Source organism: Panicum virgatum, chromosome 1N, assembly GCF_016808335.1.
Source record: "Panicum virgatum strain AP13 chromosome 1N, P.virgatum_v5, whole genome shotgun sequence".
Classification (NCBI taxonomy): Eukaryota; Viridiplantae; Streptophyta; class Magnoliopsida; order Poales; family Poaceae; genus Panicum; species Panicum virgatum.
In genome coordinates this window covers 12,102,475-12,124,693 of record NC_053145.1, presented here as the reverse complement: position 1 = coordinate 12,124,693, position 22,219 = coordinate 12,102,475, and the positions used below count along the sequence as shown (strand labels likewise).

General features: G+C 45.0%; 2 protein-coding genes across 2 annotated transcripts; both read left to right on the top strand.

Moving 5' to 3' along the window:
- Positions 1-268: 268 nt before the first annotated feature.
- On the top strand, positions 269-2,086 carry LOC120655167 (40S ribosomal protein S24-1). The gene is made up of 4 exons (XM_039932907.1): positions 269-523; positions 609-779; positions 1,598-1,684; positions 1,836-2,086. Exons 1-4 carry the CDS (start codon positions 398-400, stop codon positions 1,863-1,865), a joined length of 414 nt encoding a protein of 137 aa, XP_039788841.1. The 5' UTR covers positions 269-397; the 3' UTR covers positions 1,866-2,086.
- Positions 2,087-13,848: 11,762 nt separating this feature from the next.
- On the top strand, positions 13,849-18,657 carry LOC120655166 (auxin-responsive protein IAA7-like). The gene is made up of 7 exons (XM_039932905.1): positions 13,849-14,453; positions 14,594-14,931; positions 16,030-16,102; positions 17,275-17,531; positions 17,753-17,900; positions 18,174-18,234; positions 18,322-18,657. The coding sequence occupies exons 2-7, from the start codon at positions 14,694-14,696 to the stop codon at positions 18,361-18,363; spliced, it is 819 nt and encodes a 272-aa protein (XP_039788839.1). The 5' UTR covers positions 13,849-14,453; positions 14,594-14,693; the 3' UTR covers positions 18,364-18,657.
- The last annotated feature ends 3,562 nt before the right edge of the window (positions 18,658-22,219 follow it).

The window sequence follows — 22,219 nt, the reverse complement described above, 5'->3', positions numbered from 1 at the left end:
GTGCAAGCACATTGTGAGTATCTGAATTGTATTGTGTAATCGTAAAAAACAAATAATATTAGAGGTTAAATGGAAGTGGTTGAGTTGTTTTTTTTCATTTTCAGTAGCAGTAGTAGTGGCCGAAATTATACAATCTGTGCCTGCCGCGGCGGCCGAAATGGGCCCATTAAGAATTTGAAGCCCATCATTCTATAGAATCCAATCCGGCCCACCAATACGCGCCATTCGTCTCCCACTTGTCAGCCGCAGTAACCTGATGACCTAGGGTTTCAGCAGATATATATTCGATCCCCTTCCCCCCGCCCGCTTCCCCGCCGCCGCCGCCTCCAAGCGCCCCCGCAAGAAAGCTCCGGCGAAGCCAACCCCGCGCGCCGCAGCCAGGCAGGCAGCATCAACCATGGCGGACACGAAGGCGGCGCCCGCGGTGACGCTCCGCACGCGCAAGTTCATGACCAACCGCCTGCTCTCCCGGAAGCAGTTCGTGCTCGAGGTCCTCCACCCGGGCCGCGCCAACGTCTCCAAGGTCAGTGTCTTGAGCTCGTAGGGACCTGTCCTCCGAGATGTCTCATTTGATCGAGGCTGACGCGTGCGATCCGTTGGCATTGCAGGCGGACCTCAAGGACAAGCTGGCCAAGCTGTACGAGGTCAAGGACCCCAACTGCATCTTCGTCTTCAAGTTCCGCACCCACTTCGGAGGCGGCAAGTCCACGGGGTTCGGCCTCATCTACGACAACCTCGAGGCGGCCAAGAAGTTCGAGCCCAAATACAGACTCATCAGGGTACGAGCCTCTTGCTCTCTGACCAGCTCTAAATTCTTCTTAGCCTTGCGCCGCATACTGAATGCACTAGCTGGTACCCGCAGAAAGCTCAAATTTTGCCCCTGTTAGTTGTCGCTACGTGTGTGGTTTATTATGGTTGCTGCACATTTTAGCTGGCTGCTGGTTCAGATCAGGTCATTGGTTATCCATTTCTTGTGATACATTGATCAGGTCATTAAGATGTTAGTCGTCTTGTGATACATTTTAGCCTTATCATGTGATACAGTTTCCTGAATGATTGCATTGTTACCTCATGGTTCAAAATTTGTCTCATGATGCATCGTGTTTGTTCCCTGTTTGTCATTTTGTATTATGCAAGCCTTGAGAATGTCAATTGGAGTAAATGTGCTAGGCTCTGTGGAAGTCGAATGTGTGCTTATTCCTTTCCGGGATGAAGATTAGCTTTCTTATTGTGCTAATTCTCGTTCTATCGAATAGCAACATGTCTACACCCTATTTACAAGTTCAGAAATGATTTTTCTGGCTCCTGTTGTAACTATCATCCCTTAGGAAGACCTAATTTGTTTAGGATGCTGTTTTTGTGAATTATTATGCCCATGGACGTCGAAACCTGACATGAAATGAACAATTGATGGCCACGGTGTTCTTGAGTAAAATTATCCTGCAATTTTGTGATCACTGAAGTTTGACACTGCCAATTATATTGAGCACCAAACGCTGATGTTGCGACCTCTAGAATGTCTGAAACAACTATCCAGCTATATGGCTTTGCTTGCTTTGCTTTGTTTTTGACGACGAAATTCTGTTCTGTTCTGCAGAACGGTCTTGCTACCAAGGTGGAGAAGTCGCGCAAGCAGATGAAGGAGAGGAAGAACAGGGCAAAGAAGATCCGTGGTGTGAAGAAGGTATGTTCATTTGCACCAATCAGACTGCTGCCCCCCTAATATTTGCGTCTGTTGGGAACAGGAATTTTTTACTGTTTTCCTATGGAATCCCCACATTAATCTTAAACTTTTGTTGGTTGTAACTAAAACCTTTGTTGGATTGGTTGTGCAGACAAAGGCTGGCGACGCGAAGAAGAAATAAGCAAGATGTAATTGTGCTTTAGCAGCCCTGAGTCTTGGTGCCCGCCTGTTCATCAGAATTTTTGTACGCCCGCCGCGAAATGCTTTATCCACCGCTAGCGATAGAAGTTTGAGCAGTTTCGTTGTCTCCTGTCACATTTGATTTGAGGCTCTCCCTTGTATTTGACAATGATTTGACATGAGTTTATGCGAGAAGGTTGCAGCTGTACTGGGACATTGTGAGGTTCAGGCTCCAGCGGTTGTTGCAACCCAGCTGTAGGCCTGTAGCTGTGTTTCTGCGATGTACTTTGTGAGATTGTGCTGTACTGCTGTGAGTTTTGACACCCGCCAGCAAGCGCAAACGTTTGAATGAAGGTAGAAAAGCTCCTTTGTTCGGCGGCGACCGGGGCTGCTATAAACGGGGAGCCCGGGTTACGGTATATGTGTACTCAAGAAAAGAATGGGCATCGTGGATTTCTGGACGGCGAAACAAGAACGGTGGTTCAAAAGCGCTGTCGTGTCTCCTCCACAAGACAGTCACAAAAAAAAAGCTACTTTTCTTTTATCCAACGGTTGGGCTTCCTATGAGCGAGAAGGCCAGGTTTGGGCCTGGCAGATTTGTTATCGTGATATCAATTATACGGGCTAGCTGTTGATTTGAGCCCAGCCTGACCTGTCGCCGCATACCGCAGTCCCGAATAATAATTATATTGGAAAATATTCAAGTTGCATCAAGACTACTAAATATTTAATTTATTTATTAGTAATCCGATATAAAAATTTAACCTTTCTCATAACTGATAAAAAATCACATAATTGAAATTATGAAGACAATTTATAATATTTCATAGAGACACAAACAATGAATTTGACCTTCACATGACAGTTTAAAAAAATAAAAAGAGATCTACATCTTTGAGATCTATATCTTTTTTATCATTTGATGGCAATGTTGGACCAAACCACATGGGAGTCCTTTTAGACTAACCGTGGAGCAAATGAGTCATCTTGTCAGCTGGATAATCAAGCTTCTCTACCGCAACTACCACACCATCTTGTCGCAAAAAAAAAAACCCCGCACCATCTTCAATACGAAAAATAATGACATTGTTGTCGAGTAGATCGGCCACATACACAAAATTATCTTTAATGCCACTCCATGCGCCACATAATTATCTCCATGTTTAAATATAATTATTTTTAAACATATGATATTTTAAACATAAATATTCTTTAAACATGTGCCTGTGGCACGTGCACCTCCTGAATCAGAGGAGCACAGGTGTTTTGAGCTCATGACAACTTTAGGCCATATAGTTTTTTTTCTACCTTTTTCTTTTTGAGATTTCAAGCTGCAAGTGTTGTAGCATTTTCCCCTTCTTCTTTGTGTTTATTTCTCCTATTCTAGTTTTTATAATTTTTTCATTTCTTTTTCCTTGTACTGCTTTATATTTATTATTTATTTTTCTTCCTCTTTCCCTCTTTTTCATTCTAAAGCTCATTTACAATGAAATGTTCCGTGACATTTACCCATTTGTTCATCTTTGTAGATTAATTTGTTCTGTGACGTTAACCCATAACCTATTTATTCGCGATATTCATTTTCAATTACTTATCCTATACAATTAAATGTTCGCGTTGTTTAATATTTTGTTTTTTGTACATTATTATTCATTTGTTATGTTTAATTTTTTGTTTGTTAAAATAATTATTTGTTTGTGTTTTTAAATTATTTGTTCGTATGATCCGAAATTAATTATTTAGTGTAAAAGAAAATATTTTTAAAATATAGGTAAGTTTGGTCTTATTTTGAAGATCTTGTAAAATAAAGATAATGGTGCGGTTTAATACATATAGTTTTTTTTAGTTTCAAATTTGCACATGTGGGTGATCAATTCTCTTTGTATGTACAAAACCTTTCTCATTAAATAGGTCAAATTGGGGCCCAAAATACTGGTTCACTCACTGCTTCGGGTGATGATTTACCCAACCATCACTTGAAGCGACACATAGCCGCGTTCGGGTCTGTGGTGGCAGCAGCTCCGACGGCATGAGGCCTCAGAGGCGGAGGGGGCCAGCGGCGTGGGGGAGGAAGACGAAACCCGTTCGCTCATAGGCCGCTCTCTGGTGCGCCGCTGCCTTCATACCTGAAGTGATGCATAATCGCCCCTTATCCCGAGTCCTTGATGTCTTCGTCTTGAGTTATTCAGAACCATGCTGAGAGGATCTGAAGATGCATAGAGGGGAGTGAATAGGTTAAAACTGAAATTAAAAACACTTAAAATCCGATTAGCAACAGATGACTCGGACTGTCCGGGCTGGGTCCGGATACTCCGGACTGTCCGGACTATCCGGGTCATGGTGCAACGTGCCAAAAGAGCTGATAAAAATGTATGAAACTTGGATCAAGTAAATTTAGAGTTACCAGGAGTTGCTTCTAAGACTATTCAACCAGACAAGCTTGACAGGAACCTTGTAATCAAGTAGATCGACCTCAAACCCTAACCAAGTTGACTTGCAAATAAATATCAAGTAAAACAAGTAAAGCAACAACAAGTGACACATGATTTGTTTCTCGAAGTTCACACCCGAAGGTGCTACGTCTCCGTTGAGGAAGAGTTCAAGAGACGGTGCTCAAGAACCCCTATGCTCCTCACCTAAGGGCGAGACCAACGTTCAAGCCCGAGGTCACTTACTATGGATTCCTCGGAGAAGAATGAAGCTTACAAACTTCCCGTGGAGCTCCCAATGCAGCTTGAGCACTCACGAGCACACCTAGCCGTCTAGGAGCTCGAAGCTCCAAGAGTAAAAGACTTGAATCCGCGGGCTCGACGAAGAACTAGTGCTCAAGGGTTGGAATGGATGCTCACTAGCTCAAATCTCCTCTCTTACAAGTCTCTCACTTGAATCCCTCAAGAAATCTCTCGAGAATCGAAAGGGAGGGAGTGAGAGAGCTTGTTCTAGGGTTTGAACAGGTCAGGTTCGAAAAATGAGCAAGAGAGATATAACTGAAGGGGTAAGAGGGGTATTTATACTCCTCTCACAGGGAACTAGCCGTTGCTCAAACGTTACCCGGACACTCCGGAAAATGACCCGGATAATCCGGGACCCGGACACTCCGGGCTGAAGTCTGGACTATCCGGACTCAGCACACTGACACACTCAAGAGTGCTTCTTTGTGGAATTTTGTGTGCTAGATGTCTCTCGTTGGTTTTGTTTGTTTTCCTTGAGCACTAGATCCCTGTCACAACCTTTAGATCGAAGTCCCCCTTGATAGTACGGCATTCCTAAACTCAATTTTAAATCAAAAATCTAGTTCTTGAATTTAAATCCAACACTACTTTTTTATTTCCCTTTTTGAGGGGCGTACTTCATCATTCTTAATTGTTTATCCAACCGTAGCTCCTGCACACATGCTTAGATAACATATTAAATGTACACAGTTTTGTCGTCAAACATCAAAACCCACTTAGGGGCCTAGATACCTTTCACATGCTCCTGCTCACCATCGCATCGAGCATTCCTATGTTTCACGGGATGGAATGCACTTGGCTGTGGATTGTTTGTTGGGACTACTACAAAAATTTATTAACAACGATTTTTTTTGGAGCTCTGAGGCGGGGCACAGAATACAACTACCTCTGTTAATGGCTAGGTCATTTCTTATTAACTGAGGCGGTTACAAAAACTGCCTCTGAAAATGAATTAACGGGGACAGTCAATCTTAAGACGACCGCCTCTATTAATATTCCTGTTTTCACAGGGGGGCATGTTATAAATGCCCGCCTCAGTTAATGGACTGGCCCAATCGAAGCCCAATTGAGCCCGGTTGCTGATAGGAGTATATAACAAACCCTAACCCTAACCCTCTTCATCAACTCTCTCTCTCTCTCCCTCCTGCAGTACCCGGCCACCGCACTTCTCTCTCCCTCTCTTCCTCCCTCCCTCGCGTGCTTCTCTCTCCCCTCTCCCTCTCCTCCGCCCGCGCTGAGACGCCGCGCCGCCCCTGCCCCAACACCGCGCCGACTCCCGAGCTCCAGCGCCGCACCCCCGCCCCGACTCCCTTCGCAGCGGCCCTCTCTTGCTCTGGGCCAGATCCAGCGAGCAGGGGCCACAAATCCTTTCCCCGGCGGCGGGCTACGCTCGGTGGCTGCGGAGGGTGTGCGGTGACCGCGCTCTTGCGGGCCGCAGAGGGTGTGCGGCAGCGGGCCGCGGCACCCGATGGGCTCGGCGGGCCCAATGATTTTTTTGTTTTTCTAGTCTATTAACAGAGGCGGGCGGAAAATTGCCTCTAAAAATGCGTCATTAACAGTGTGTTTACTCAGAGCGGGGCTCTGCCCGCATCTGAAAAGATTTCTGTAGCAGATCACCCTTAATCTAAAAAATGGGATGAGGATGCACTGGCCTAATCTCTGCTGGTATGTAGTAATAAGAATCTGCAACAATCAAACATGTTGAAAGGGTAATGAAGCTAGCTAGCCGCACTACTACAGATCGGGTCATTTGTCCCGGTTCCAAAGAGCCATTTGTCCCGGTTTTGGAACCGGGATTCGGCTGCCGAGACAAAAGCTCCCGGGTGGTAGAACTGGGACAAAATGTCCCTCACGCTAAAATTTTTTTGCGCCCTGTGGGATTCGAACCTAAGACCTATTGCCTGGCGCATGGCTTTCTTGCCAACTCACCTAAGTAGTACATGTGACTCAGTAAAAGAATAACTTCCTTTTGAACTATCACGTGGAGGGGCCTTTTATCCGGGTTGGTAACACCAACTGGGACAAAAGGGTCCTTTAGTTCGGATTGGTGTCACCAACCGAGACAAAATGGTCACCCTTTAGTCCGGGTTGGTGTTACCAACCGGGACAAAAGGGTTGGGCCTTCTATCCCGGATGGAGCCACCAACTAGGACAAAAAGTGATCCTTTTGTCCCGGTTGGTGCCTCCAACCGGGACAAAAGACCTCTGTCCCATGTTGGCCCGACTAGCTGTTGGACCCGGGACAAATGACTTGGAACAAATGTTTGTTTTCTAGTGCCGGTAATCGAGCATGCATAACCTTTTCATGCATGGATTGAACGGGGCAGATGTGCACTATATTACTGGCACACCGATTTCTTTTTCACTGTCGACGACACACATGATGGAGGATTAATTGTTTTCTGCCAGCCCATCCATATATATTTATGCATATTATATATGCACGCCTCTATTAAAAGCCGTACGTTACGTATGTACGTAGCTTATTACTAACGGCTTGTTTTAAGTCACTTAATTTCTGCCAAATAAACCACCTATGCCTATGCCCAATAGTAGTACAATGAAGCAGCGGGGTACCGCGTCGATAAGACCAATAAAACGACCGCCGACAAGAAAACACAGAGGAAGTTAAAAAAAACATAAAACAAAAGGCCGTACAAGACGCCTCATGCATGCAGATTAATTAGCGACCAAGTTAACAACTTGTGGCAATATATACAGGCCATGTTCTGTCACGCACTCGCGTACGTCTGCGGGCCGGCATGTAGCACTTGACGCATGTACATGCGCAGCTAGCTTGCATCGCGCCACGCAAAACTGAAGACGATGACATGAGATTTATTTTTTTTGAACGAACGGGCACGAGACAGTGCCTATTTCATTGAAAAGATGATATGAGATTTTAACTTTTGCAAGAGCGCGTACGTGGCGATTTATTTATTCCATGCAAATGGAGGAAACGAACGCCCGTCGGATTAATCCAACGACTAGTTAATTAATTAATTGGTGAATAATAATCAGGGTTCCTTGCGTTTTTTTAAAAAAAATTCTTTTCAAGTCGAGGAGCTGCTGATGAGCAGGTCATGAACCACCACACCTACACTGATGGCATGGCTTCCTTCCTTTCTTTGTTCATTCACGAGAGCAATGGGAGAGAGGCAGCGTCGCAGAGAGCGCAAGTACAGAGGAATGAATAGTACTCCAGCAGCCTAGCAGGACTGAGTTCGTTCGCAATCATGTGAACGGAGGGGATGATGGATCATGGATGGACGGCCAAAAGTTGGCGCCACACGGGACCGAGCCGTAGCTCGGGTGGTGCGCGCTCCAGGTGTGGAGGCCACGGATCCCGTGTTCGAGTGTCACACGGCGCGGGATTTTCCCATAGGTGCTGAGGCGTGAGTGTGTGCGTGTGTGCGTGCGTGTGGTGTGAGCGACTCAGTATGGCGCGTTCCGAAACTACTCGGACAACCTCGTCTGCGTTGAGTCCGGTCAACATAGACGTCTAAAATTCTTAGATGACTCTCCAGTGCTCCTGGTGCTTTTTTTTTAAGTTGGCGCCACACCACCTCGCCACGTTGCGCCGCCCTTGCTGCCTGGTGCCTGCTGGGGGGAATATTGGACCACACCCAAAAGTTAGACCCACGCCACGCACCACCAACTGCAACTCCATCGACCAGCCCAAACATCATCGAATACATAAATCTAAAGCTAATAGGGAATTAAAAAAACAAAACACTGCATGCTTATTACAGAGCACCGTGCTACCTCTGGTCGATCCAGGTTGATCCGCAGCTCAAAAATCAAAACGCACTGCGTGCATTACATTTTATACACCTGTTGCCACAGTCAAGTACCGGCACTGCCAAATGGGTGACACGGCGGCACTGCCAAATGGGCGCATTACATTTTCCATGGGCGCACGGTGGCTTTGCATGTTTTCCTTGAGACGGCAACTTTTGTGACCGAATAAAAAAACCCATTAAATGCATGCTGCAAGGTCATAGAGATTATAGTATGATCATTAATCCGAGTGGTGGTCCGGGCGCGATAGGGACGAACTCGGCTCTCCACTGATGTCGGTATCATGCGGATCCATCGGTATCATCCGATCAGCGCGCGGCGGCCCAAAGTTGCAGGCCGGCGCGCGGGGACCACTGCACCGCCCGGCCGGCCAAGATCTCCTCCAAGCTCTGGAGGTGCGTGGTGGTGACTGGTGAGGTGAGGTGGTTGCAAGCGCGCGCGGCGCAGGTCGGCAGATGCAATGATCCCTCCGAACCAACCGCCGTGCTCGCACTCCGCGGGCACACAAGGTCCGAGCTTCTTGCTGGTACCCTCCCTAATTGGCGAATCATTTGGCTTTGGTATAAATCTTCCCGGATGCGGAAAGCCAAGATGATGCTCGGCGTGTGTGCCTTTTCAAACGTGCTTCCTCGGATTGCTGCTGGCCCGCCGGCGGCTGCCGTGCAAACCTAAGGTCTGATAGAATGCCATGCCATGTCATGTACTTTATCGGTCGTTTTTTTGGAGATTTTTAGACATAGCGTGCATCTAGATGCGTATTAAAAGTTGCATATTTAGAAAATCAAAATGACCTGTAATTAGCTGTACATTTTGACTATACTAAGTAGCTTTTTGTCCTATTTTTTGTGGTGGTGATTTGGTACGTGTTGGAGTCTGGAGAGGTAGGTGATCCAAGTATACCTGTCCGTGCGGCACGGGCACAAAAGAAAAAAAAGAAACCTTACCATAGTTCTAAAAGAAAATGGGAGTTCGGGCCCCTGTAAAGCGAGCGATCGAGGATGCGTATGTCACTGTGGAGTCGTAGCGCATACTGTACGTTGCTGCTGCTTTGCTGCTCTACCTCTGCAGACCAGAGCAGCGCATGCACAGTCGATATTCGTGGCCGGCGCCAGAGCATCTTCAGTCTTCAGAGACGCGCACACTTTTCTGCTGTCGAGGGCTGCCACGGCATACATGTAACGTATCTCTGCAATATACTCCCTCTGTTCTAAAATAATTACACATCTAGAGTTTAAAATTTGTCCCACAAAAAAGTGCTACTTTGACCCAACTACTACAAAAGACAGAGTTTCCGAAGACTTCTTACAAAAGAGATAAGACATTATCTAGATCCTTCTCATAAAAGACTAGGAGTATTTTAGTAATTTCACACCAAGCATTGATTTGCGTGTCTAGTCTTGTAATTGCATTTATTTTGGGACGAAGGGAGTATCTTCACCTGATCTGGACCCGGTCCACTGAAATAATTAGACCTCACCTGGATTTTCTCTATGGTTTAGGGTGTGTTTAGTTGGTGAAAAAGTTTGGGTTTTGGAACTGTAGCATATTTTGTTGTTACTTGACAAATAATATCAAATTATGGACTAATTAGGCTTAAAAGATTCATTTCGTGCTAATCAGTTAGATTGTGTAATTAGTTATATTTTTAAACTATATTTAATGTTTCATGCATGTGTCCGAAGATTCGATTTGACGAATACTATGCAAACTTTTTTGAAAAGCCTTATTCATTTCCGAGTGCTACTTTGTCTCTTCAACGTCCAGCCTTTGATTCATAGTACAAAGTGTTGTTAGTAAGAATAAAATCGAATCGGATACCCATGAATCGGATCGGATACGCATGGCGGGCGCCACAGTCTTGAGAGACGTGCACACTTTTCTCTGTTTTCTGCTGTGGTGGCCGCCACGGCATACACTATCTCTGCAAATAAAGGTGCATATCTTCACCGGACCTGTACCCCGGTCCACTGAAATCATTAGACATCACCTGGATTTTCTCTACGGCTCTGTTTAGATCTTTACATGTAAACGCAAAAAAGCCGTAAACACATTAAAGTGAAACGGAATTTTGTTAATTTGAAGTATTAAATGAAGTCTATTTACAAATTTTTTTGTATGGTTGGGCTGTAAATCGCGAGACGAATCTAATGAGCCTACTTAATCCATGATTTGCAACAGTGATGCTACAGTAACCATCCGCTAATTATTGATTAAACATGAATTAATTAGCATCATTAGATTCGTCTCGCGATTTACAACCCATCTATGCAAAAAGTTTTGCAAATAGACTTCATTTAGTACTTCAAATACCCTCTTTACATCTTTACACAATTTTGCAAAATGAACTAAACACCCCCTACCTTTGGCCGTGTTTGGTTACTACAGGATTTTTTCCGCACACGTTTCCCGAGAACAAAATCTCACATGCATGGAGTACTAAATGAAGTCTATTTGCAAAACTTTTTCAGGGATGTGTGTAACTTTCCGAGACAAATCTAATGACGGTAATTAATTGATGATTTGCTACAGTCATGCTACAGTACCATCATCTAATCATGCGGTCAAAAGCCTCATTAGATTCGTATCGCGATTTACACAGGGGTTGTGAATGTGGTTTTGTAATTAGACTTCATTTGATACTCTAAATTAGTGGTCAAAGATGCATTTTTTTTTCATGAAATCTAACCAAACACGGCCTTTTATTCATTTCCGAGTCCTACTTGTCTCTCGACGTCCAACCTTTGATTCATAGTACAAAGTGTTGTTAGTTCAGGATTATCTTAGTTTGCTGAGGAATCAGAACCCGATCAAAGGTACAAGTATAGTTGCAAGATAAAGCTCTGACTCGCTCGCCACCATTCAACAAAGATCAACGCTTTCTTCCCAAATCGCCACCATTCAACAATGCTACTACGTAGTACCATGTTGCAGGAGTAGTGCTAGCTAGCTGAGGCAGCTGTAGCAACAGCTTGCTATGTGACAGTGAAAAAGGGCAGCTTTCTTGAGCCGAGCACCCAACCGTTTCCGCGGCGGCCACAAGGGAAAGCGCAGCATATTTGCCTCTGCCCGCTGGGCCGCTGTAACCTTTTCAGTCCTGGCGCAACTGCAAGAGCGCCCTGTTCCTGACGAGCTCTCTGTTGAGCCCTGGCAGAAGGCGGCAGCAGCCTCCCAGTCCCAGGGGAACAGCGACAGCAATGGCGATGGGCTCGCTCGCAGCCCAACGCGCTGCTGGCTGGGACTGGGGCCGTGTTTAGTTGCACTCGTAAAAATTTTGAAAAGTCATCTTTCTACATTTGAAGTACTAAACATAGACTAATCACAAAAATAATTGCAGAACTCGTCTGTAAATCGCGAGACGAATCTAATGACCCTAATTAATCCGTCATTAGAGGTTATTTACTGTATCATTACTGTAGCAATTTATCATCTAATTACAGCCTAATTAGGTTCATTAGATTCGTCTCGCCATTTACAGACAGCAGTCGCAATGCATTTTTTATTTCGTCTAGATTTAAGTCTCCATGCAGGTGCCGGAAATTTTTTTTGGAATTTTGATTTTTGTAACTAAACACGGCCTGGGACTCTGGGAGGGCGACGACGACATGGGCACAGGGTTTACCTAACCGTCGGTAACCGGTCCGGTTTGACCAGGGTTCACCTTACCGACGGTAAAGCGATTTTCGCCAACTAGCGGTATCGGTAAACCGGCGGTAAATCGCCGGAAACCGCTAGAAACCGCTCGAAATGACAATTCAAATTCAAAAAACCGGTAACCGTTGTTTACCGACTGGTAATCGATGTTTACCGACCGGTAACCGTCGTTTTTAACCGGTAAACACCGTATGACTTTGGAAAATTAAAAAATTTGGCAGCATTTCACCGTAATTTTGTAAATATCATTACTGATGGTATATATCAAACAATTATATAACATTTACACATACATAGAATAGAAGTTCATATCCATAAAAATAGAAATTCACATCCATAGACCATATAAATCATCACAACAATAGTCCATGCAAATCATCACAACCATAGTCCTCACAAACCATCATCGTCAATATATATAATACATAGTAGTGGTTTCCGGTCCAAATGAACAAATGAACAAATGAAAATATATGTACATATTTGAAATATGAACACACATATATACATATAGCTAAAATGAACAAATTAACATCCAACTACCATGAACAAATGGATCCATATAGCTAATATGAACACATGTTTTTGAATATAGCTACACAACAAACATCTAAAAATCAATGTAAAATCAAGAAATACTCACAATGCAGTGGTTTCCGGTCCAAACGCGCCGATTTCCGCTCGAAAAACGCCGAATACCGCTCGGGATTATAGGATACCGCTCGGGATTATAGGATACCGCTCGAGATTACCGGTCCGAAAGTTTTTTTATTTTTTTGAGTGCCCAAATAGTCAAATATTTAAACATGTTCTATATTAGAATGATGTATGTCATTTCTACTTTCTTACCATATTTTTTTCTTTTTTATTTCAAATATTTTTGAAAATTTTAAATTCGAGCGAAATTTTTCGAAATTTACCGCCGGTATGGGTTGCCGCCTAGTAGCGGTATCGGTAAAAATCGGCGGTAACCGGCGGTTACCGATCGGTAAGGAAAACACTGGGTTTGACTGGGTTTCGGTTTGGTCCGGTACCAAATCGGCCCAAATTCAAAATTTAAATTTAAATTCAAAAAAATGAAAAAATTTCAAAAAAATTCTAAAAATACTTCAAGGTGCGACGAATTTAATAGTGTCAAATTTTCTCAAAAATTCGTTCATTTATTATAGTTTGCGGGGATTTGAAGTTAAACAAAAAAAACGTACATACAAAAGTATACAAATACAATGTAAAAGTAGTACAAAAGAGGGTTGGAGGATTCATTTAGACTAAAATATATTATACAAACATTTATTTAGTATACTTTGCAGGCATTTGAATTTAAACCAAATTTTTTTTTTGAATTTATCCCGGTTACCAGTCAACCGACCGGTAAACCGGTCAAATCGGCCGGTAAACCGGTCTAACCAACCGGTATACCGGTACGAACTGTTTCAACAGGGAAATTTGAATTCAAATTTGTGTTTGTCTGATTCCGACCGATAATCGGTCAAACCGGTCCGGTTAGCCGGAACCGGAGGCCGGCGGTTAGGGGCGACGGGTCGGATAATGAAACCCTGCATGGGCAGAGGGAGGGAGGGAGGGAGGGAGGGAGAGGGACTGATCTGAAGGAAAAGATGATGCTACAGGCAGGCTACTAGCTAGCTACACAGAACGGAGTAGGGAGGAAGCGTGGACCGTGTCTGAAAAACAGCAGGCTGGCTGCACGGGAGGGCGGGCCGGCCAAAAGCTGGGATCGTGCAAATCTTCCCCGGCTGCACGCCCAATTATCCCATCACCCACCCTTGTCGTCTCCTGTCGCCTCCTCCTCTGCTTCCCCCTCCTCCTCTCCTGCATCGCCATCGCTGACTGATCACTCTCTCCACCGACCCTCTCATCAAGTCTTAACCGTCCTCGCTTCACTAATGCTGGGAGGTTAACTAAACGCCTGCCGCCTTTTCAGAGGGCCTCTGTCACCAGCACCACCAGCAGGATGGTAGAGTACCATTGGGGTAGCAGATGGCCAGCAGCAGCAGCAGCAGCAGCAGCTATAGATGCCGTATGATCCAGCACGTTGGCGTACGCCGCGCTCCATTCCCGCTCCCACTCCGCTAGCCCCGCGGAATCTCCCCCCACCCGCGTCTCTCCTCTCTCTCTCCGGCCCCCTCGCCGCCGCTAGCAGCCAACAGCTCGCTGCCCGTTCTGCTTGCGCCGCGCTCCGTCCGGCCAGCGGCTCACCACGGGTTCGTTCACAAGAGGCGACCGGCCGGCCGGGCACTTCCACTCCCGCACGGCAACCTCTCGCTCTCCTCCTTCTCTAGCTGCGACTGCGAGCAGCTGCTGCGTCTGCTCATTTGTTCGCTTCTCTTCGGGCGAGCTGTCGACCCCGACATAGAACACGAGGGAGGCGAGCCGAGGCAGCAGAGGTCATCACCGATTTCACATCCGCATTTTTTTAAAAAAAGATACAATTTTTCCCCTTCTTGTTTGCCGGGACGAGCTGGTGTTTTCTTTCTAGTTTATTACTCACCCCGTGTTCCCCCTGATCTCGTCCTCCCTGCTGCAGGGTATAAGAGAGCCCGGCCGGGCCACCAGCGCCTTCAGAGCGCACGTCGTCGTCTCGAGCAGTCTTGCTTGGAGCTTCGTGGGAGGTGGGAGGAGGAGAGATGGGGGAGGCAGCGGAGGCCAGCAAGAACCTTCACAACTGGATGGGCGAGCCGGGGCAGGGGGGCCGGGACGACGAGGAGAAGACGCTGCAGCTCAGCCTCGGGCTCCCCGGAGGGGGAGGAGGGGCGGCGGCGGCGTGGAGGGCGCCGGGCAGGGACAAGGGGAGCCACTCTGCTGCCGGCAGCTCCATGCTCTCCCTCGGCTACTCCAACGCGGCTTTCTCTCCCTGCTCACAAGGTATGGGTATCATCTCTGGATCGCAGCACCATGGTTCGATTCTCAGCAGACAGCAGTAGTTTTCAATTCAATTCAAACGTTGTTCTTGGTCTGCTTGGTTGGTTGCATTGCACAATGAGCTACAAGAGTGCTAGTCTTTTTCAAAATACATGAATATGAGACGATGAAAAAAAATGTGAAGGTTGCATCTTTGTTCTCCCGCAATTCTTACAGACATGAGTTGAATGGCTGTTTTCTTCTTCTTCACAAACTAATTAAGCTTACAGAGGACATGATGAAGGCCTAAAAAAAAATTCTATACACAGTTTAGTTTCAGAGGGTTTTTACTTTCCAGACAGATCTAAAGAGACCGCCTACATATTTGTAATTTTGTGCTGCCTTGAGTTTGTGCTCGACAACTGTTGTTGCATAAAACTCAGCACTTGAGTAATATTAAAAAAGTAGTTCATTTCTTCCAAAGTACTCCCTCCTTCCCTGTTTATAAGGCATACACGTATATCAAGATTCAAACCTTATCATCTTTGACCAATAATTTGACTATTAAATTTTTATTTTTATAATGCAAATTTCATATGATTGGATTCATAATCAAATATATTTTACAATGATTATAAGTTTATAATCAAAAGTGATATAATATATGATAAATAAATGGTCAAAGTGTTGTTTAGAAGACCGTGTCATGTTCCACCATGCCTTATAAACGGGGAAGGAGGGAGTAGTACGAGTCAAGCAATTGAGACTTTTAAACTTGATTGAGAACCAATAAATGCATCCTGTTTGATCTTGATCTCGTTGTGCGCAAGCCCTTCCATTCGTTCCTTGCGTAAGCTTGTTTGTTTCTTGCTTTGTTCTTGAGTCAGTACTCATGAGGCTGTGTTTAGTTGGTGAAAAGGTTTGGATTTTGGTATTGTAGCATATTTTGTTGTTACTTGATAAATAATATCCAATTATAAACTAATTAGGTTTAAAGATTCAGCTCGTGGTAATCAGTTAGACTGTATAATTAGTTATTTTTTTCAACTGCATTTAATACTTCAATGCATGTGTCCGAAGATTTGATGTGACTCTTGTTTCTTTCTCCTTGTTCTTGTGCAGGCAAGGCAAAGGGGTCCCCAGCACAGGCTACAGGGCATGCCCTTCCGTCCACCAACAACACTTCGCAGACAAGGTGTGAATCAATCATAACCCCTCACATGCCGAATTCCACAAGGAATTCTTATCAGGGCCGTGTTTGGATGCAAAATTCCAAATTCCAAATTTTTTTTCTGGCATCTGCATGGAGACTTAAATCTAGACGAAATAAAAAATGCATTGCGACTGCTGTCTGTAAATGGCGAGACGAATCTAATGAACATAATTAGGCTGTAATTAGACGCTAGATTGCTACAGTAATACTACAGTAAACAACCTATAATGACGGATTAATTAGGCTCATTAAATTCGTCTCGTGATTTACAGACGAGTTCTGTAATTATTTTTGTGATTAGTCTATGTTTAGTACTTCAAATGTAGAAAGATGCCTTTTCAAAAATTTTACGATGCTTTTTAGTAGCTAGAGTTGGCAGCTTGTCCTGTTCAAGTGTTTGCCCCTCGAATGATTTCTTTATTCTTCCCATCTGCCCCGGCATGAGTTTGAGAGGGAGGTGGCTCCATCTCCTGCCGCCCTGCTCCTCATTCATGGCGAAACCATCCAGGATTCAAGGGCCGGTTGTTTGTTTTCATCAGCCTCCTGCCATGCATGGAGCTGGATATGGAGATGGAGCTCCTCCCATTTATGAGGGGTGCTGTTGTTTTTGGCCCTGTGCAGTGCTCTTTGTTTTGTCCCTAGTCCCTAGTGGTCAGTCCATGGATTTGAACATGCCATGTTGCCTCTCTGTTTACAGTTTACATTCCCTGGAACTTAACCATGGTTTATATAAAAAAAGAACCTTAACCATGTCATAGTATGAGTTCTGTATTTATACTTTTCTTTAGAAAAAAATAAACTATGCTAGCTTAGTCTAGATTTATTTTTTACCGGAGTATATTTAAATTTTCCAATCATTTACATGAAGTTTTCCTTCCTTCGACTGCAAATTTCTGTTGCCATGCGCTACAAATCTTAAATTTTCAAGACTCATGATACCAGTCGTCAGAAGTTGTTACTCCAAACTGTTAAACACGAAGCATTTCCAAGAAACAAAGAGCCTATGATGTTTCAGTTACCAGTACATCTACTGTAATATCTGTGCATTCACTAGCAGGAACTTCTTTGTTTGTTAACTGTAGTTCTTATCCAGAACCACTATATATGCTTCACTCTCATGTGTCATGTCTCACTGTTTCATTCTTGTACTTCAGATCTCATAATGCCCCAGTTATCGGATGGCCTCCAGTTCGTACATTCAGAAGAAATCTGGCTACCTCTAGCAAAGCATCCCTTGATCATCAGAATGTGAAGAAGGCTGCCAAACCTGAAGAGACCACAAAAAGAGCTCCATTTGTAAAGATTAACATGGATGGCATTCCTATTGGTAGAAAAATCGACCTGAATGCCCTTGATAGCTATGAGAATCTCTCTCTGGCTGTCGACAAGCTGTTCCGTGGACTCCTTGCAGGTACATGATGTTTTCGTGTACCTTTTACCTTTGCTTGATATAAGATTATGACAAGTATGTGTTCTTTTCCCTTATACATCAGCTCCATTTGCTTGATTACAACATTGCGATGAAATGCTATTTTCCCTTTCAGTGCTAAATAGCTTTCAATATTTGAATGTTCGGAGTTGCTTGATCAGTGCCTGATGCAATTTGTTCAATTCTTTTATTTCTGCATGCAGCACAACAAGACCCTCTGGCTGCTGGTACAAGGGAGTGTCCACAGGAAGAGGTGGCAATATCCGGTTTACTAGATGGAACCGGCGAGTACACTCTAGTTTATGAGGATTATGAAGGTGACAGGGTACTGGTTGGTGATGTTCCCTGGGGGTAAGTTTCCTTTTTATTAGTATTTGAATCTGATAGCAGTGCCTATAAGCTACCATTCAGAATTTCAGACTAATACGATACTTCATTCTCTTAGTTTGACAGTAAAATATATACTAGACAAGATTAAAATACCAGTCTGATTGGTCTAGACTGCATATTCGTACACACAGATTTTGTCAAACTTCTTCCTAGAAATGCTGCCCAAAGTTGAACTGTTCAGTATAGGTTTGTACAATGCAGAGCAAGCTAACAATGTTACATCGATTCCTGCAGGATGTTTGTTTCTTCAGTGAAGAGGCTGCGAGTCCTGAAGACATCTGACCTCTCTTCATCTGTCAGTACCTCTTCCCTAGTCCCTGCTTATCTTGACCATATGACCCTGCCTTCAGATTGTTGCTAACCTCTCTCATCATTCTTGCAGCTAACAGCATCAGGCCGGAAAAGAGCGGTGGCTGAGTGTTGACACTACCTGTGATGTGCCGTGAAGAAGAAAACATCTTCTGAGCTTGTATCAAATCATCTTTCTTCTGGGCTCCCTTTCTTTTGCCTACTTTCGTGGAAGGAATCATCAGTGCCGACATTTTGGGTTTTATGTTCTTATCATTCTGTTCCAGCCTAAGTCTCTCGGAGAAGTGATGTGTTGGGGGCAATTTGACGTGGTGGTATGTAAATGTTCAGATGAATCAGCGCTACATCAACCGTCTAATTCTGTTTGTTGCATGAAACCTACTTCCTACTGTTTCTGTTCTTTGGTTCAGCTCATTGCTTGTCGTCCCCTTTCTAGAGTTTGCAGTGGCTTTTTATATGGCTAGAGTACACCAGCGTGTGTTGAATACCCCCAATAATCATCAATTTATCATGGTTGCAACAAAAAAGAAAAGAAAAGAAAGATGCAATTCTTAGGATCAGCAAAGCACTGATCCAGTGAAGTACAGGCTGCAGATGACAATGTCAAACAAGCAGAAAACGAAGAAATAAGACAGCACGGCGGAAGGGAAAGCTGCTGATCCTCTCAGATCACCGGCCGGCGACGCAGCGAAGCGGGTTCTTGGCCAAACGTTCGTGACACCCGGAGTCCAGGACCAGCCCCTGAAGATGCGCGGTCCTGTGCAATGTGCATGGGGACAGTTAGCTGGAGTCAGCGGTCAGGACGCCCGGCGCTCGGACGTCTTGGGCAGGGCTGCAGAAGAAGTCGATGAACAGTGCCCGGGACTGGTGGCGCTGCTCCACCGCGGGGCGCTCGTCGACGTCCGCTGCACGGTCAACGTCCGCCGGCGCGGGGTCCGGCACGCGGGAGGGGGCAGGTGCGCCGTCCGTGTACTCTGAGGGGCAGGGCTTGTTCAGGTCCAGCACGGTGGATGGCCGACGACCGGCGGCGTCGTCCGCGGCGGAACCGACGGAGCCGTCGCCCGCCGTGGAGGCGAAACAATCAATCGCGGAGTCATCGACCGTGAGGTCCTCTGGCGGCGGCGGCGGCGACGGCACGTCGGAGGGAGAGAGATCGGCCGCGACGTAACGCGCGAACTCGACATCGTCATCCAAGTCCGGCTCGGCATTGGACGCCGCGCCCAGCGGCATGGCGCGGATGACAGTTTCGCCGTGCAACCGGTAGCAGCCGCCGTCGTCTTCACCGTGGCTCAGCGTCGTGTCGACAGTCCCTCCACGATGGTCCGCGAGAGGCCCCACGCCCAGCCTCAGAGTCAAGTCGACGGGCTCTTGGCCCGCCGTGGACGATGAACCAGGCGCCGTCGCGTCGTCGGCGGGGCCCGAGTGGACGCGCAAGAAGTCGAACAGTTCCCGCGCGGGAGTCGCGTCGTCCTCGGGCTCTTCCAGCTCCTCCTCGTCGTCCTCCTCCTCCACATACTCCATGGTCGACTCCTCTTCCTCCTCCATAAACTCCATTGGCTCCTCTTCGTCGCCCAGAACGGCGTCGACGCCGGCGGCGCGCCGGGGCGAGCCGCGATCCGCGCCTACTCCCGCAGCCTCGTCGTCGTCCGGAGCGCCTCGCTTCTGCCCGCGCGGCGACGGCACGATTATTGTCTCCGGAGGCAGGCTACTACCGCCCGCCGTTGTGGTGCCCTCCATGGCTGGCGCCGTCGGCTCTCGACGAGTTCGAAGTGTTATAATGGTAGTTGGTAGCCTTGCTCGAGTTGGAGTTGGGCACGGCCGGGCTGGGCTCGGAGTGTTATGGTCCTTGCACGAGTTGGAGTTGGAGTTGGGGCTGGACGGCCGGGTTGGAGTTGGAGTTGGAGTTGAAGTTGTAGTTGTAGTGTGGTGATGCAAAATAAAATCTTTTGCAACCGTATAATAATAAATATATATTTTACAGTAAATGTGAGAATATTTAATAAATGAAAGAGTGTGTGAGATAGGTAATTATAATTATTAGTTGTATGCTTTATTTTCAAACTAACTCTAATTAACCCGTGCAGGAGCACATGTTGATAGTCTAGTCGTTCTAATTTGAAAGTAAGAGGAGCTAAACCCATAGAAGAAAAATCTCCCACGAAGAACATAATTAATATCTTACTCAAATGATGTCCTCATAAATTACTCATCCTGAAAAAACTAGGGATCCAAAGGGGATTTGAGTTTCCAAACTAGCACGACTTCTTCTGCAATATAATCCAATGAATAAAAGGCTCATCCCAGTTTCAAAGTTTCATCTTAGATAGTATAGGAAATAAAAGGTTCAACTAAATAAAAGCTGCAACTAACCTTTCCAAGACCACCAGCAGCTAAATAAAAGGTTGGGAGATACATGAAGGGGAAGATCTCTAGGGAAACATCCGACTTTCTGCATTGTAAACCATATTTTCCTATATATCTATCTGGGAACATATCTGGTGGAAACCACAACTCGTGAAAACTCATACAAACCACGGTAAAAAAGTCGTCTAAATTCACAAAAAAATCACACATGTAGATGATATGATGATACACAATTTTGTAAAATATCTTGTCCAAACTCGACTTCGTTTGTGAGATATAAAAATAACAAATTTCAAATCAGAAAGTTGTCCAGATGATTTGTTAGAAATTTTTTATTTTTATATCTCACAGACAAAGTCAAGTTTGGACAAGATATTTTACAAAATTGTGTATTATCATATCATCTACATGTGTGATTTTTTTGGTGAATTTAGATGACTTTTTTGCCGTGGTTTACACAGATTTTCACGGAAGTTGTGGTACTAGATACGCTCCCTATCTATATTTCTTTTCTCTTTGATACTTTGATGTTAGGTTGCCTATTTAATACCCCCAAATTATTAGTCGTTTTGGATTTTCTAGATTCATAGACTTTACTACGAATCTACATATGTGTTATGTCTACGTGCATAACAAAGTTTACGAATCTTGAAAAGCCAAAATAACTAATAATTTGGAATAGAGGGAGTAGTTTTAAGGCAGCCTTTTGGCTTAGGCCAGTCTTAGGGCCTCTGGAGGTCAGAGGAGCTTGGCTGTGGGCGGGAGCGGTGACTTGCGAATCACGGCCAGGCGGGTGGGGAGGTAGCGCCGCCACCGCCGAGAGGGAGATGCTGAATCGCGGTGGCTGGGTGGGGAGGTAGCATCATCGCCGCCGAGAGGGTGAAGCTGAATCGTGGTGGTCTCGGCCTCACATTGCGGGGGATGAAAAAGCTCGTGGCTCGTTAGTTCGCTCAGCTCATAACTACTCCCTCCTTCCCTGTTTATAAGGCATACACGTATATCAAGATTCAAACCTTGTCATCTTTGACCAATAATTTGACTATTAAATTTTTATTTTTATAATGCAAATTTCATATGATTGGATTCATAATCAAATATATTTTACAATGATTATAAGTTTATAATCAAAAGTGATATAATATATGATAAATAAATGGTCAAAGTGTTGTTTAGAAGACCGTGTCATGTTCCACCATGCCTTATAAACGGGGAAGGAGGGAGTAGTTCGGCTCGACTCAGCTTGTTGTATTTTTATAACAAGCAAGGCCATAATTTTGCCTTGTTTGATGTAATGAAACGATTCGTTCAATCTAGCAGCTTTTGATATTGGTGAAATAGAAGAGGGGGATTTTTTCATTAGATTCAAATTAAGGGATAAAGAGGATTTCAAATTCAATCTAGTGTCAGTATATGGTTCTGCACAGAATGACACAAAAGATAAGTTTCTATCAGAATTAGTACGGATGTGTTCTAAAGAAACCTTACCTATTGTTAGAGGTGGCGACTTTAATATCATTCGTGGACCTGATGAAAAAAAAACTCCAACTATAATGATAAATGACCATTTTTATTTAATGCCGTTATCGACACACTTAATTTACGAGAGA

Excerpts from the sequence above, each read along its gene's own strand:
- LOC120655166 (XM_039932905.1), top strand. The coding sequence starts at position 14,694 with ATGGGGGAGGCAGCGGAGGCCAGCAAGAACCTTCACAACTGGATGGGC. Across the intron at positions 16,103-17,274 it reads AACAACACTTCGCAGACAAG|ATCTCATAATGCCCCAGTTA; the intron begins GTGTGAATCAAT and ends CTTGTACTTCAG. Across the intron at positions 18,235-18,321 it reads CATCTGACCTCTCTTCATCT|CTAACAGCATCAGGCCGGAA; the intron begins GTCAGTACCTCT and ends TCATTCTTGCAG.
- LOC120655167 (XM_039932907.1), top strand. The coding sequence starts at position 398 with ATGGCGGACACGAAGGCGGCGCCCGCGGTGACGCTCCGCACGCGCAAG. Across the intron at positions 524-608 it reads GCCGCGCCAACGTCTCCAAG|GCGGACCTCAAGGACAAGCT; the intron begins GTCAGTGTCTTG and ends TTGGCATTGCAG. Across the intron at positions 780-1,597 it reads CCAAATACAGACTCATCAGG|AACGGTCTTGCTACCAAGGT; the intron begins GTACGAGCCTCT and ends TCTGTTCTGCAG.